A 17437-nucleotide genomic window follows, 5' to 3' on the forward strand; every position below is an offset into this window, starting at 1 on the left:
TAAATCAAGCAAACTTGTCAAGTGAAATTATCTTGCTGCATGGACAGATAATTTCACTCATTTTGAGTACCTTTTCCTTCAGATTTATAGTTTTTTATCTTGTTTTTAGACACCCCTTTTTTGCAGTGATGGCACCTTTACCAGCACGGCTGTATTATGGCCATACATATAGTGCTTTAAAAAACTTCAAATTGGCGTGTCTTGTGACAAAAAACACATATGCCACTAATCCCCTGTGACACAATGATCTTATGGTAAGCCAACTCACTGTCACAAGCTCAACGTGCTAGTTTGTCAGGAATTGAGATTTGAGAAAATCGAATGTGGTGGCAGCTAAAGAATGCTGATAAATGGTTGAAAAGGGTAATTTATTGCTATACAAAAGGATAAATCTCACAGGCTAAAACGGTATCTCACAATTGCATATTGTAGGCATCCTGTCTGTTCACATCAAAATCAGCAATAATTGCAAGGGGAGGAAAGCACCCGGAAAGCAAAACGAGTTCACAACACAGACCCAGAGCAGAAACATTTTGAAGAAAAAGATGCAAAAATGAAAGCATTAAAAGGAAAAATTGCCTTGAGGCCCTGTAGTGTGACGAGCCACGGGCTCTCACAGGGCCACTAGAACGAGATGTAAGCATTGAACCCTGGTAGAGCACTCCATCTATATTCATATACAGTGTGTTCATGCAGGAAATGGTTGTGCATAAGGACTTCAACATTCTCAAGGGAGGGCAGGAATTTAAGCATTACATAAAGCTCTAACAGCTTCATTACAGTTCATATTTTATCCCCTTCTGCATGTCTCCTCCCCTCCCCCCTCTTCTTTATTGCATTGCTTTGTGTTGACTTGTGTAACATTTGGAGAGAGTGGACTCCACTGCAGAAATTGCATGGGGAATGGTCACAGAAAACAAAAAGAAAGCCGAATACAGAGACACAAGTTAACATCAGACTGTGGAAGAGTAGTAGAGTCACTCCATAATAGTCTGGCTTTTGTTTTTGAGTCTGTGAGCAGCTTGAATAGTAGAATGAGGGGTTTTGTACTATTGATTGTTGTACAAAAGCAGCATGGAGCACCCACACTGCAGTGACATGCATACTAATATTTTTAATATGAGATTTATTACAGCAAGGCCATCAGGATGTGGAATTACATAATATGATCACATGTTTGTCCATCATATTTGCATAAATCTGCATAATATGAAAGCTAAAAAATTTTGGTTTTTTTATATTTCAGATTATCCTTCTCTGTCTACATCAAAGTGTTTACATGTAGAAACTCAATGGAGTCGAAAATATATCTAACAAGAATGTAATCAGCTTACAGCCTACATTTATTGAGTAACTCCAACTGACTAGTGTGAGTGACTAACCAGTAGTCTAGGTCCAGGTCCATAGTCGGACTGCATTTATGTAGCGCTTTCCAAGTTGCCTCTAATTCTCTCACACATATCTTTAGCTTTAGAAAAACCCTGGACTTTTCAAATTGACAAAATAATAGAAAAGCTGCAGCCCAAAATCAATTAAATGTTGTAAAAAAAGAAGGAAAAAAAGATTAGTGGAGTCCAAGGTGACTCTTTAAATTGCTTGTTCCTTCTGACCAACATACTAAAATCCAAAGGTATTCAGTTTACTACAATAAAAGATAAAGAAACCAAGCAAATATTCACATTTGAGAAGTACATTTGTTGTATTTATCTTAAAAAATGACTACATTATTTGATTGACTGATTGGGTGACTAAGGAGATCCCCTATTATGTGGGTCAAGGCCATGTTAGCTCGCAAACGGAGATACGCTGCTGTCCTTCCACACTTTTCGGCCACTTTATGAGGACTCAATCCCCTCTTATTCAATTTTTAACAGAGCAGGGTGAGTCATCTGTCCACTAAGCAAGACCTCATTGTGTCGGCAGCAACATCTTTTAGCTCAATTGCCTAGTATAGACTATCAACCCAGCCTAATTCACTTACAAGCAGATGGTTCCCACAGTCCTGCCCATGCATTTTCACCCCTTACACAATCATCACAAACCCAACACAAACACCACCACACACACACACACACACACACACACACACACACAACACACACACACACACACACACACACACACACACACACACACACACACACACACACACACACACACACACACACACACACACACACACACACACACACACACACACACACACACACACACACACACACACACACACACACACACACACACACAAAAGTGACATCATAGTGTGTCACAGACTAGCCATCGAAGACATTGTGCACTGCAGGCAACGCCCTCATCTTCTTGCAGTGGCTTAGTGGGAGTGTTTAAGGGTGTGCCTGTGTGTGTGTGTGTGTGTGTGTGTGTGTGTGTGTGTGTGTGTGTGTGTGTGTGTGTGTGTGTGTGGTGTGTGTGTGTGTGTGTGTTATGTGTGATAAAGATGGTACCATATGGAGGAGGAGCAGCAGACAGGCTGTTCAGTATAGCCCTGCCCAGCTCCAGTTATACTGCAGTCATTCCTGCTGACCTGTCATCATCCAGTGTGTCAGCAGCCCTGCCAGCAGAGGCAGAGAGAGACAGATGGAAAGAAAAAGAGAAAGAGAGAATACCTCAATTGCAAGCTGCTAGGAGTGCTACACCTTCATGGTGTCAGTGTATATCAGACAAAACAACATTCAGTTTCTGAAAAGGTTAAGAACATAGAGGAATCACATACCACTCACTCACTGTTTAACTGGTCTGCTTTGGTTGATAGTGAATGTAGACAGGGGATCAAACTTAAGGATAAGGGCAGTATCATTCTATATTTTTCTTATTTTCTAAAATACCAGAAAACACTAAACCAACAATGTACAACGCCCTGGTCACTCCAAGAAAAAACACAAAATATATGATGCTCCAGTGGCTTGGTAATTAAGTGACTGCTCACGCAGATAGTTGGTGAACTACTGTAGCTGGTGAGCTAACAACTAACACGCGGGCCTGCCAGTAACAAGCTAGCATTAGTCATGAGTTTCTTTCCATTTTCTCTGTACTAGACGTTTACTTACCTCTGGCCTTTTGTTCTCAGGGTTGTACATTATTTTATTCAGTTGTTGGAGACAGGACAAAGCTCTCCAAGCCTGCAAAGTTTCTAAATGTCAGTTAGCATGTCTGTAAGCTCAGTCACTAAAAGGACAATACGTTCACACAATTTATTCAAGTCTCTTTTGTTGAGCAGTTAATACTCTGAAAGCTGACCCAGCTTTTGATATAGCTTTAAAATCAGTACGGTCAAGCGTCTCCTTCGGAATGTAATGATTTCCGTCCAGGCCTTTAGTCCATCTCTAAACACTTTGATTTCCCTGTCCTCTTGTCTATGAGCAGTCTCAAGCCGGTTTGCTACTACTTTATCTTTAAAAAAATAACATGCATAATTTAATTTTAGAGTGATATCCTTAACAACCAAGGTGTAGTTTTTTGCCAAAGTTACTTAAACTGTAAATGTATTGGGAACTATATATAGCTAATACACATTTGGATCTCCAGTGTTTACAATAGCAGGATAGTGTATGTGAGATTGTGTCCATTATTATTGTAATGTCACGTCACCCATTGAAACAATGTGACTCAAAAGGGCTGTTTTTTAAGATTATTTTTGGCCATTTTGGCCTTTGATGGATAGGACAGGAAAGTGGGAAGAGAGGGGATAGACACACAGCAAAGGGCCACAGGTCGGATTTGAACCCTGGGCCGCTGTGGCAAGAAATAAGCCCCGGTACATGGGGAGCACACTCCGCCAGGCAAGCCACCAGGGCGCCTCTCAAAAGTGTTTTTTAATACATTTTGGAGAACAATATGACACAGGGGAGTACGCTTTATCAGGCTTTGACTGCACAGACAATACCATTAGTCAGATACATTGATGGTTTTGGTCTTTTCATTGTATTTGTTGACACATTGTATTGTTGAATAAGAAAAAAGATACAGAAAATCAACAAACTTGCCATTTACAGAGTCATGCGAGCCCCACTACCAGCAGACATGTTCTCACTCTGTGTGCATGTGAGTGAGTGATGGTTCTAATGTGCGCCCACATTTTCCAATAGGATGATATGTGATCTCTCCGATGGGAGTAGAGAAGGACCTATCCCATAAGGCACCAGGAGCGGATTGTAAACCCACCAAGATTAGGCTTGTTTGAGATGAGCCAGGTCTGTGCAGAATCGATGACCGGCGTTCGCGGCCCGTTGCACGCCGGTTAGATTTGTGTCTGACTTGATCTCGACTTGCTCTGACGTCATGCGCACGTGGGCAACGATAATGGGCATGAGATCAAGGCAGCCACAGTTCTGACATGCAGCCAGCGCAGTTGCTGTTCGCTGACTGCAAGACCCAGGCGGACCCAGGGCATGCTGGTAAACGCAGGCCTCTCAGCTGATTGGTTCACAATCAACTCAACATGAAAAATAAAAATTATGTCTATAATAATAGCCGCCTGTATATATATATTCATAGTACATATTCACCTGTAAACTCTGTAGACCATTAGTATATTATGTTCATAGTACACATCTGTAAAATTTCTACTTATAGTTATATCCACTTGTATATTATATTCAGTACATATCCAGCTGTAAATCTTGCTCACAATACTTGTTATCTATATTTTATATTTATAGGACAAACCCATCTGTAAAATTCTGATTATAATAGTATTCATTTCCATATTTATTCACTTATGCACTTATGAAACCATTGTATATATCCTGCACTTACTGCTATTGCACTTCTGGTTAGACCCAAACTGCATTTCATTGCCTTGTACCTGTACATGTGTAATGACAAAAAAGTTGAATCTAATCTAATCTATTGATTTTGAATTGGAGGGATTTTACCTGCTAATTTAGGCTCATTCTGTCCAGAACACACGTGTGGCTGATAGTAATGTTAAGAAGTCAGAGACTAAATCCGTTCAGATCACGGATCAGCTATAGAGTGTTGTTAATTCAAAGCAGCAACAGAATGCATGTAAAGCATTTTGAGAGCTACTCTGTCATAATTAAAACAACTGGAGACTGTGCAACAGCTGATATATGTGTCTGATAACATTTTATTAAATCAAAATCGGACCACAGGGGTTATGTCACTTCCTGTTCAGCATGAAGGCTGCTAACTGTCTATGGCTGGAATCGGCTGGAAACTGTCCGACTTTACCGCAGTTTTATTATCCCCGTCCCTGGCGGCTGCCGACATGGCTCTTGTCCACTGTACAGGTGAGCGCAGGTTCATCTCGAACGAGTCAATGTCTCACACAGTCCATCACCTACAGCCTACACAGACCTATTCACGTGATTACCCTGTTTGTCCGTTGTGTGTTGTTGTTGTGTGGTCGGTTTGTGTGTGTGTGTGTCTGTGTGTGTGTGTGTGTGGTTGTGTGCAGTGTGTGTGGGTGTGTGTGTGGTGTGTGTGTGTAAGACGTAGTGGTATGAGAGAAAATAAAGCGCCTAGACTGAGACTAGCATTCGCTCACTTCACAGATTAACACCAAAATCAGACAGGAAAAACTTTTAAAGAGGTGAAGAATAATAAAACACACAAAACACTAATTGGCTTGCACTTAGCATCATGTGAGGGGCTTGCATATTTGCCTTCATTTTCGTGACAAGCTGTTCACAAGGAAGGACAGGCCGGGCAAGTAGGAGACAACAGAAAGCCAAAAGAAGAAACCAACCCGTGTGATCACAGCTGACCAGTGTTTAAAGACGCAACCTGCTAGCGTTTCATGTTAACCACAGGCTAACAGGAAGAGCGGGATATAACTTCATCATGGCCAGCACACAGTCACAAAGTGCATGTGTACCCTCTGACCAAACGTGTATTTTGTGAGAGATGGTCGACCCACACACCATTAGGAAACAAACTTTATTTTATCAGGTTTTGAATAGCAAAAGACTAGCACCTACTAAAAGAACTGTGTTGATGCCCCAAAAAGGTTAAATCTGGGGCATTGAGCTACTGTAGTAATTAGCCCAACATGCTAAAACACAACAGATAAACACATCTGACTCAACTTTGACAAAACTTCAGTGACTCTCACAGGGGCATGAAGCAGGAAGGTTGGCCGTCTAGGAGAAACCTAAGCTTGTCCTGCCTTTGAATGAATGAATGAATGGATGGATGGATGGATGGATGGATGGATGGATGAATTGGTCGTAACCAAAGGGTAGGGTCAGAAGCTTCAGCTGAATGAATGCGTGTGTTTTTTTTACTTTATTGACAATAGAGCTTTCTGAACAGCCTGTGGAGTAGATCCATAGACAGTTAAAGAAATGGGCCAACTGATCCCGTTGCTCTGGACGGAGACCAGTGAAGGAAAATAGAAACACTTTTCCGGTGATGGCTAGGCGTTTCTGCGCAGCCTCCAACTGAGCTTGACGACGTAGATGTGACGTGAGCAACCTGTCTGAAAGTTGTAAGTCTTCTGGTAGCTGTGGCAAGAAAAATCTCAATCATTCCCAATCAGCAGAGACGGACAGCGTAGGTATACGTATGTGAGGAGATAACATAGACACAGGCTAATTACTGCTAACTAACATGGTAGTTAACGTTAGTAATTAAACCTAAACAGCTGTTGTAAGTCCAAACTGTCTGCAAGCTTCTCCTGACATTACGGTGGTTTGTCGACTATGCAACTGCAAGTCGCATGGTTGTGACACAATCGTCCTCTTGCCCATTTTTACAAAAACGTCAGCTACAGAGCCATAACGTGAGATGCGAGGTAATGGAGCCGTTCATACACTGTTGTGTTTCTTTAGAAATAAACAATGCACAAACAGAATCTTGAAACGCTTCAGATGTAAAAATATTCACTGTCAAAGTGACGCCAAAATGAATGGCAGTCAATGGGATGCTAACTGCAGGTGATGACTTGGTAGCACTAAAATGGCGCCATGAGAGAGGAGAAGCTTTACCCCAAGCTTAGACCCCAACAGACCCCATTGATCTATTGAATAGATCAATGGAAAGGAGAGAAAGCAGAGTGGCCGTAAATGACAGCAAAACTCGGGAAAGACTCTCACATTGAGCTGAAATGGAAACACTGTGCTGCAATCTTTTTATACAGTTTATGGCTGCAACATATGTTGTGAGGTTTAAGCTGATGTTTGTCGGGGGTAACACCATTCACTTTACCGGTGGTACTGATAATAGATAAAGCCACCTTGTCTTGAGAAGCTCAAGCTTGCTGTTTTATTGTTCGCTTTTAACTCACTTTACATCAACTTCTGATATATGGGATGATGGATCTGATAGGTTTTAAAAAAATAATAATAATAATAAACCTACCTAACATAGGTATGTTATTTTTAATGAGTACATACATATATTATGCTATTTTTAAGTATGGCTTGTATTGTTGTTTTCTTTCTTCATGTACCTTTTTGACATGCTTTGTTGAATTGTTAATTGTCAGTTGTTTGGTATTACCTGCTATCATAGAGCTTGTCAGCGTATTAATGTTCATGATGTATAAATATGGATGTTAGTAAGTAATCAGTGAAGTAGAATTGAAAAAAAAAATTGTCATTATTAAAACTTTTGTGGCATGGAGTAAGTGTAAAAGTGTTACCGTTTCTTACTTCATAAAACTTACACATCACTCAACAGGACAATTCGTACAAAACCAATGGCGAAGGGAATGATTACCACACAACTTCATAATTACCGTAAAGACATGAGAACAGTATCAATTCTCTCATCTAATTCTTAGCAAGAAAGCAAAAAACACCTACTTTTCAAACTTTTCCGTTAAGGGGCCTCTTACCAATTTCTAATCTTCTCTATTATAATTACAAGATGTTTTAGAGCCTAAATCCTTCAAAGAACAGAGTAAAGGTGTGTATGTCTTTCACCGCACATATGGAAAACATTATAGTCACACATTGAAGTATTGCATCATCTTAACTGTGTACTTTGGCAGTAAATGCTGGGCCTTGTTTTGTAAAAAGCCAGGGAATGTGCAATACAGACACAACAAACTAGTCTTTTGCGTGTAAAAAGGGGATCAATGCAACCCTGGACATAACATTCACAAACACAAACCTTTTTTTCCCCTATGGCAGGTGAAGATCTCTGCTGTTGAATTGTACTGTATTACACTGAGAGGACTTACTAATAACTTGTCCAACTCAATTAACCGTGTTTCCCCTACAAAGCTAAAAATCCATTGTGTTTCTTCTACATTCATCCTGCAGTGACGCACTGCGGTGAGTCCCTGAACGAGGCAACCGGTTAGTTCCCATCTGTAACGGCAGGCTTGGAAGTAAACAACAGGCTAACGTGCTGATGGATTCGGTGTTTTTGCTAGGGCTGGGTTCCAAAACCTGGTGCTAATATGGCACCGGTGCTCAAACGACAGGTATCTACCGAACCAAATAGCCACGTGGATTTCGGTGCCTCCTTTCAGTGCCACTGAAATGCCTGCGCTTCTATCTGATGCTCCGAAACAGACTTTACAGGCAACAGAAGCATTGCTGCTTGTGATGCTAGATAACACTACACTTGACAGCAGGTAATGTGAGCCTACCATTAGCTAGTAGCTGGATTACACACACAATTACCATGCTGACAGCTAACGTTAAACGGTGTGAAAGTGTGACTGTAGAGGATTGCAACAAGGGGACATAACAGTCTGCAACTGCCATTGTCGGAAAAATACCACAGAAAGTTCAATTAAAACTGGTAGCCTAAGCCCCGTTTTGTCAATCTGTCGATTAACAGCAATTTACTGGTGAAATAAGTTTTTGTCTTTACATTATTAATAAATCATTTAATTTTGACCACATTGCCTTAGCAATAAACAAATCGTTCTTTAAAGTTGCTGTCTTCGTTTTGTGCTACACATACATTGTTTTTTTTTCCTTTTTAAGTAGCGCTAAAAAACACATTAAAACAGAAGAATAGCTTTCGGAAAAATAGCCTTTTAAATGCTACATTGCTTGTAAGGAAATAACAAGTAACAGGTTACAGCCACTCGCTTTATAATTACATATTTTTAGGTGGATGTAGGTGTACCTGTAGTGTATACGTCATCGAGTTTTACTCGATGTTTTACGAGTCATACGAGTTTTTATCAGACATCATAATGACACTGGTCAACAGCACGTATTTTGGTATTACCCAATAATATGACAGTTGCAGGCACCATAAACTTAATGAGAATCTAAACAGCTGTCCTGAAGGCTTGGCAGTCTCAGGTCTTTTATCAGTGAGCTGTGAGCTAGCAGCAGGGACACTGAGGCAAGCCCCCCCCCCTTAGTCAGATCTATTCAAAACACAGAAGGAGGATCCCAGCGGGGCTTTGCAAGGAAGGAAATATGATGTTTCCACGGTGGCAACTGAACTAAACTTGACAGATGAGTGTAAATGGGTTCAAGTTTGTTTGTGGGAGATAAGACCCCTACCACCACTGCCATAACACACACACACTTCCTTTAAGAAAATACACATATTAAAGCAAGAATGTGTCATCAGAAAAAAAACAAAGTTTGGCCTTTGTTTTTTCTTAGTTGGTCAGCTTCACTGATTTCTCTGTTCTTGTGAAAGATCACTCCATTTGTGCCTCTTTCACAGTCACTCAGTCACATTCATTAATTAGAGAGTATGAGTGCTTAATCATTTATACATGCTGCTTTTCTCTGTCCTCTTGGGTCTTGCTTTTAGTTGATAAGAGAGAGAGTTGAGTAAGGTGAAAAATGCTTTGAATTTGTGTGTGCATGTTTTACCTTAAACCTCTTGTCTTGCAGGACCTTTTTGATGGCCACCATCTCTCCGGAGTCGCAGAGTTTAGCCTGATAGACAACGCCGAACGAGCCGTTGCCAATGACCTTAGTGTCCGTGTAGCTCACTTCCTGTGGCCGGTCGGGGCCTTGGCCTGGGGTGGCTACAACTGTTGTTACCTTGCCTCCATCTTTATCCCCTAAAGAGAGAGATAGAGAAATGCAGATGCTCAAAACAAAGTAGTGCTATGCACAAATCCAGGTGTGGTAGAGAAAGAAAGAGCAATGTGACATTAGAGATATGATAGATTAAGGTACTGTAAAGCATTACCAATGCCAAATAATAGTACAAAAAACCAAGGTGACATTTTCAAATAGCTTGTAGTGTCCCACCATACACTACAAAACCCGAAGACATTACATTTACAATAATATAAAAACCAATTCATCAACCAATTCATCATCTGTCTTGTAGCATCTATTGGCTCAATAGCCTCCTTGTTAGAGAAGCCTATTTGTTGTTAGGCTGCAGGTTTGAATGCCTGCTTACACATTTCTTGGCTGAGAGAAACAAAACAATACAGTCTCCTTCTTTAGCCACAGCCAGTTTAACCCCTCATTTGTTCCAGCAGTACTTTCTTGTGGTCAACAGCTGTGGTAGTAGCGATCAGCTCCCAGCTGACTGGCTGAGTGGGAATCATGGCGAAGCGCAAACAGAGCCTGCAAGCTCCAAAGCTTGTCTCTGTAAGTGAACGTGAAATTTGTTTGCAGTGTTTAGGTCTACTTTGAGTAGTAGGACATTAGAGAGCAATTATCTAGAGGAAACAATTAAGTGTGCAACTGCTATCTTACCCGCTACAGAGAGAAAGACACTTGAATTCTGCCAGTTGCATTGCCTGTTTAAACGCTACAGATCATTATTTTTATATAACAGGAAGTATAGGTCCTTTTATCCAAATCAATGCATCAAATATTAGCATACCTCAGGGTGAGCTTTCTGAGACTACTGCCATAAGACTCATGGTCTTGGACAGATTCACCAACCACTGTGTACAGACAGACCAATGCAAGTCCCAAGATTAATAACAATGGAAAGTCATAAGCTAATAAGACTGTGAATCTGATGCTAATGCACTATAGATCGGAATCTGATTTCCCATGCCCCTCCTCCCCTTTATGCCTTTCTCTCTAGTCAGTCAGGAGCTGGCTCTGCTACCCTGAGATCCCGACGTGGAGGCCTTTCCTGTTTAAGAGGGCTCTCTCCCCCTCCTCCTCACAGAAGTGTCAAGGACCAAAATTCACATTAGCTGGCAGTTAAAAGACCAACTGGCAAGATTGTGTGTCGTGAGCCTGTCCCTTTATTTCAATCCCTTGACAGGCTCTCAAATTAAAACGCAAAACTTTTGCACAACCTATGCGACTAAAGCCGACCGCAACACAGAGTCAACCCTCTCAATCTACATATTAGTCTCATTAGCATTGCTCTTTCACACAAGCCGTAGCAGAAAAAGGTGTGTAAGAGCTCAAACACCCACACACCTTAAGCAATTAAAAGTCTTTGTGAAATGTATCTAAATTTAGATTTGAATGAACCCATTTGTCCACAGTGGGTACTGAATCATATTGATGGGTGGATTAGTGCTGCATAATAACAGTGACGTTCTAGATCATGATGTTATTTGACAGAAACTTTGTACGGCACGCAGTGGCAGCAGGACACTTGAGGACACTTGTAGGTCACAGCGCCCTGTCCATATGAGAAGGAAGTAACCATCTAATGGTGACTTCTGGCAGTATCAGTTAGTCTATGTGGGAGTATTTTTTTAGTGTCTGTGTGAGTTTTTGCAGTAACAAAGCCTATGTGTCTATGTGTGAGTTTTTGCATTAAAAAAGTGATTGGGTTAAGTAAACCTACATGGCTTAAAGTACTTGAACACCAGAAAGTTGGCCTTTTTGTCCGAGACAGTAACACCTCAATACCTTTACCACTGTGTGACCGGTGAGTGGTCCAATTACTGAAGATGTGATTATGATCAAACAGTAGGGGAAGGGAGTATAAGGGTCTGAGAAACCAACAGGACCGAGTCTAGAAAGAGAAACTGAAGAATGATTCTGTAATGACAGATATAGACTTTCCAGAGAGAGAGAGAGAGGAGAGAGAGAGAGAGAGAGAGAGAGAGAGAGAAAACTATGACTGCCTACATATTCCAGCAGGACCATTTCTATGACGCCTCTGCACTTCCTCAAACCGTGAGAAACACACACAGTTCACAGAGAGATCTTACACTGGTGCAACTCAGAATAACCAAGCAATCAGATTGCAGTTGAATGATTTGCATTTCAAGAAAGTCTGATTGGAAGTCTGTGTGAAGCATGAGCTTTCAACACTAATCTGGCATAGCCTTAACACCTTGAACTATCAATCTTCACACAGATTTCCCTCCATTAGGATATACTAGTAAAAAACAATCAATGATGATGAAGATTTTTTATTTCACTTGTTCCAAGCTAAAAGCACCTTTTTATTAAACTGAATTATCCCTAGTGAACCTCCTGTAAAGTTAAGCGTTAAAAATGTCTGTTAGCCTCACATAAAATGAAGCAACAATGTAAATCACAGCCTCTACAGAGAAAAGCAACACCTTGAAACGTGGGCTTGCAGCATTGCCATAATTACTTTGTCAATTTGCCTGCCGTGAGAAAATAATTAGCGTGACAAATCACAGTGCAGGATTTCCTGTACATATGCTGTATCACTTAAGTAAAAAGTGACACAAGAGGGACAGCTGCTGCCACTTTCAGCCAGAGGCATCAATACAAGTCACCAGACTAGCTCAGGCCACAACATGTGTACACCGGTGGGGCCAGAAAAACATCACTGTTGAGCAGTTGCAAGACACGTGGGACCAAATCGTATCAAAAGATCCTAGCAGTATGATCCAGGTTTAAGTAAAGGAGACAAAACATTTACTGCTATATTATAAACACAATTATTGGTAGACACAATTTAGAAAACGGAGTCAAAAGTGGGTGTATTTTCCTGACTGACGCAAAATGTATTTGACACACTACCCACAGCATATATTTTCTACACATGCACAAACGTGAATTTTACGTGCAGAATTTTTTCACAGGTTTGCAGTGATATACAACCACAGGCTTTGAAATTACTGCACACTATTTTACAAGCTCAAGATTTTATTGACCTTCATTGGATATGTATAATATGTCACAAAAGGTTAGATTTTATTTCCATCATTTACACTTTCAAAATAACAGAAAACAAAAAAATGGCGTCTGCAAAAGTTTGGGCCTCCTGCAGAGTTTATAGCTTGCACCGCCCCCTTTGGAAAGCTGAGACCAGACCGTGTCATGGATTGTTCTCAATCAACGTTTGGAAAGACCAGGTGATGTCAATCTTAAGGTTTTAAATGCCCAGACTCATCTGACCTTGCCCCAACAATCAGCACCATGGGTTCTTCTAAGCAGTTGTCTAGAAAACTGAAACTGAAAATAGTTGACGCTCACAAAGCAGGAGAAGGCTAGAAGAAGATAGCAAAGCGTTTTCAGATGCCAATATCCTCTGTTCAGAATGTAATTAAGAAAAGGCAGTCATCAGGAACAGTGGAAGTTAAAACAAGATCTGGAAGACCAAGAAAAATATCAGACCAACAGCTCAAAGGATTGTGAGAAAAGCAAGTCCAAACCCACGTTTGACTGCACAATCCTTCCAGAAAGACCTGGCAGACACTAGAGTTGTGCTACACCATTCCACTATAAAGAGATACTTGTACAAACATGGTCTTCATGGAAGAGTCATCAGAAGAAAACCTCTTCTACGTCCTCACCACAAAAATCAGCATTTGAAGTTTGCAAATGAACATATAGACAAGCCTGATGCATTGTGGGAACAAGTTCTGTGGACTGATGAGGTTAAAATAGAACTTTTTGGCCGCAATGAGCAAAGGTACGTTTAGAGAAGAAAGGGCACAGAATTTAATGAAAAGAACCTCTGTCCAACTGTTAAGCATGAGGGTGAATCAATCATGCTTTGGGGTTGTATTGCAGCCTGTGGCACAAGGAACATTTCACGAGTAGAAGGAAAAATGGATTCATTAAAATTTCAACAAAGTTTGGACGCTAACTTGATGCAATCTGTGAAAAAGCTGAAGTTAAAGAGAGGATGGATTCTGCGAATGGATAATGATCATAAACACACCTCAAAATCCACGGTGGATTACATCAAGAGGCGTAAACTGAAGGTTTTGCCATGGCCTTCACAATCTCCTGACCTCAACATAATTGGAAATATATGGATAGACCTTAAAAGAGCAGTGTGTTACAGACAGCCCAGAAATCTCAAAGAACTGGAAGACTTTTGTAAGGAAGCATAGGCGAAGATACCTCAAACAAGAATGGGAAGACTCTTGGCTGGCTACAACAAGCGTTTACAAGCTGTGACACTTGCCAAAGGGGGCGGTACAAGGTAGTAACTCTGCAGGGTGTCCAAACCTTTGAAGACGCCGTTTTTTTGTTTTCTGTTATTTTGAAAATGTAAATGAAGGAAATATATATTTAACTTTTTGTGACATATTATACAAAAGTCTGATCTGTCATTTAATTCATTTTGAAGATTTTTCCATCTTTTCCTGGTTTCTTTATGCACATTAATACAATTTCTTACCTGGGGTGCCCAAACTTTTGAGCCCCACTGTACACAGTACGTTGTGCCAACTCAGAAACATGCATGATTATAGCTCAAATTAAAAGTTAGCAGTAACATACGTATATGTACTGTATATAAACTACAGCTTCATTAAAACAGTGAGGTTAAAGAAAGCCAATGACTTTCGAGCCCCACTGTATTTGCCCAAATAATCCACCATTATTATGTGTTCTAACAAACTATTTTTTTTGTAAACTGCCTTAAGATTGACTCTCATATGATATGATCTCTGAGACAAACAATTTGAAGGAACTCAAAGCCAGAACACTTATGAACATTTCTCATTTAGAGAACACATTTCATTTAGGCTATATTCGGAGGACCATTAATCGTATGGGTGCACATTTTCCTTTTGGAGTTTATTTAAAAATGTCTTTTGTTCGACATAGGAGCCCAAACAAAGAAATCAATTCCAACAATTTAATACTAGAATCCTTCTGACATGAGCCACCAACATTTAAGGTGCTATGGGGTAATAAATTGCAGTGTTCATTTGTGAGCTAACATTATCCATGGATTCAATGAGGAATATTTTTCACACACACAACTCATGTTGTATCACTACGAGTCAATGTCACAGCCTGTGCACCTGCCAAACTGTCAAAGTGTTCCTTCCTCTCTGAAATTTGGCAAACACATACAATCCTACATTAAGCGTGTATTAACAGTTTGGCACAGTTAAATGATAATATCACACACACACACACACACACACACACACACACACACACACACACACACACACACACACTGTGACCTCAAACACTTTGGCTGATTACTATCATATTACTATTACTATATTAATCATTTCCAACTAATGCACTTACTTAGGTTAAGAGACTGTGTTAGTATGCCGGATATATTATTAGCTATCAGACTACATAAATCACAGTATGTGACTGACTGGACTGCAGGGAAAAGTGACATTTGTGAGGAATGTATTAAGAGATTTGCTAAATACCTGAACAACTAACACAGGGGAGCAAAGGACGTAGAGTGTTAATGTGTGCCGGTACTAATGCAAAGTGTTCCACTACTGTTGCCAGGCTGATGAGATAATGCTCCACATTACAGGAACATCCAGTTACAGGAATGTCCCCGCTGACACAGATATTTGGCTAAGCAATGTTGGATCAAGACATCAAGGTATCAATGGGTTTTTGACCAGACAGGATAGAGCTGCCTACATCTTAGATATAACAGTGGTGTGCCGCCTGCAGAGCCACACTGACTACACCCAATGAACTCCACAGAGATTGATTGATCTTCCCCTATCTCCATCCCTAAAACTCAGCTCTCTTTTAAATCCTGTGAGTGATTCTGCTGGTTCTTGTCTACAAGTCCTTTCCGTTTCATTTAGAATCAAAGAGTATAATTAGTTCATTTTGTCCCATCATCACACAGGGCCAGTGACGAAAGGGGGGGGGGGGGGGGGGGGGGGAGGAAAAAGTGGAAGAGAGAGCTGTGCTTTGAAATGCTAATAGGTTACTTATTGTTTCTGGACAGCTGTCTCGCCCCAAATAACAAAACCAAAGAATGCTCATGTGGCTGTAGGCTAACATACGTACGTACGTACGTACGTACGTATGTATGTATGTATGTATGTATGTATGTATGTATGTATGTATGTGTGTGTCTCTAAGTAGGAGGGGCAAGAGCATTCTCTCCAGGATCATACACTTCAACGAGATAATCAGCCAAATTATTGTGTGTGTGTGTGTGTGTGTGTGTGTGTGTGTGTGTGTGTGTGTGTGTGTTAGTGAGGTCAGGGTAATGGTTGATGATAAAGTAGATAATAATGGTAGATGATAAAGTAGATAATAATATTGTGACATGGCATTTTAAATTCTGTCAAAAGTACAATCATGACACATCTTAATTTGCAAATCTGTTTGACTGAGTGACAAATCATCTTCTTCTCTTCTTACTGTGAATGAGCAGAAATTTGCCACCAATTGTCATAAGCCCGTCAACTTTTTGATCAAAATCAATCATAGTGAAGCCAAAAAGTAGAAAAACAAGCCACAGTTGAACATTAGCATCCCTTTGAATTTTGCAACTCCAGCTTTAGCCTTTCCTGACTGATAATCATGTTTTGACTTACCAGATGATTCTCTTGCAGAAAAACTTTTTCAGGTTGAGAAAACCCCAGCGAAACACTTGTGTAAAGCTCATACAATTTTAAGTCCACAAGTTCAAGCTCACATTTGGTGCTAATTATGTAGCTTATGTCTGAACAACAATAATGCCAAAGACCTTCAGAGTCCGACAGTACTTTTACCTGACCTATTGACGAGCACATTTGAAGCGCTGTAATTTCATTGTATACCCAATGTGTAATGACAATAAAGCTTCTTTTCTTATTTCTTTAACTGTAGAGCATTCTCCTTTTAACAGCAGCATGTGAACATTACAGACTGACAGGAACACACCAATGCTTCAACACCCATATCTGGAGCAAGTGGGTGTGCAATGCATGTGTGTGTGTGTGTGTGTGTGAGTGTGTGTGTGTGTCTGAGTGGTTTCCAGTGCCAAGGCCTAGAGGAGAGCCTCAGCCTCACCCTACTAACACACATCATCATCCCATCACAGCCCTGAAGCACCACCAACATTCCTCAACAGCCTAATTCTTTTTCCTCACAAGATAAGAAAAGGTATGTACAGTAGATGTCTCCACACTCAGTACAGTCATCATTAATGAGGATAATCTCATCAATAATTAATTTCACTTAGCCAGAACAGTCTAAAACACATTTCGTCATACAACTGTAAGGATAATTGTGTTACTAGTGTCATATCTCTATATCCGTAATTGATTGTCATATAGTCCAGCTCTAATTAGGACAACCTGAACTATCTGCAATTTAGCACACTTACAGGGTGATAAAATGCTTTCAGATGCCAGTTTGCAAAAATTGAATTATACAGGTAGTGGAAA

General features: G+C 40.5%; 1 protein-coding gene across 2 annotated transcripts in view; it reads right to left on the reverse strand.

Annotated features, from left to right (window-relative positions):
* Positions 1-17437, reverse strand: part of gsk3ba (glycogen synthase kinase 3 beta, genome duplicate a) — a 31776-nt gene that overhangs the window by 12684 nt on the left and 1655 nt on the right. For both annotated transcript variants that reach the window (XM_032530126.1, XM_032530127.1), the window contains exon 2: positions 9780-9973. In XM_032530126.1, the coding sequence (XP_032386017.1) occupies positions 9780-9973 (194 nt within the window). The remainder of the gene's footprint in view (positions 1-9779; positions 9974-17437) is intronic.

The sequence above is a fragment of the Etheostoma spectabile genome, chromosome 11 (assembly GCF_008692095.1).
Source record: "Etheostoma spectabile isolate EspeVRDwgs_2016 chromosome 11, UIUC_Espe_1.0, whole genome shotgun sequence".
Taxonomy (NCBI): domain Eukaryota; kingdom Metazoa; phylum Chordata; class Actinopteri; order Perciformes; family Percidae; genus Etheostoma; species Etheostoma spectabile.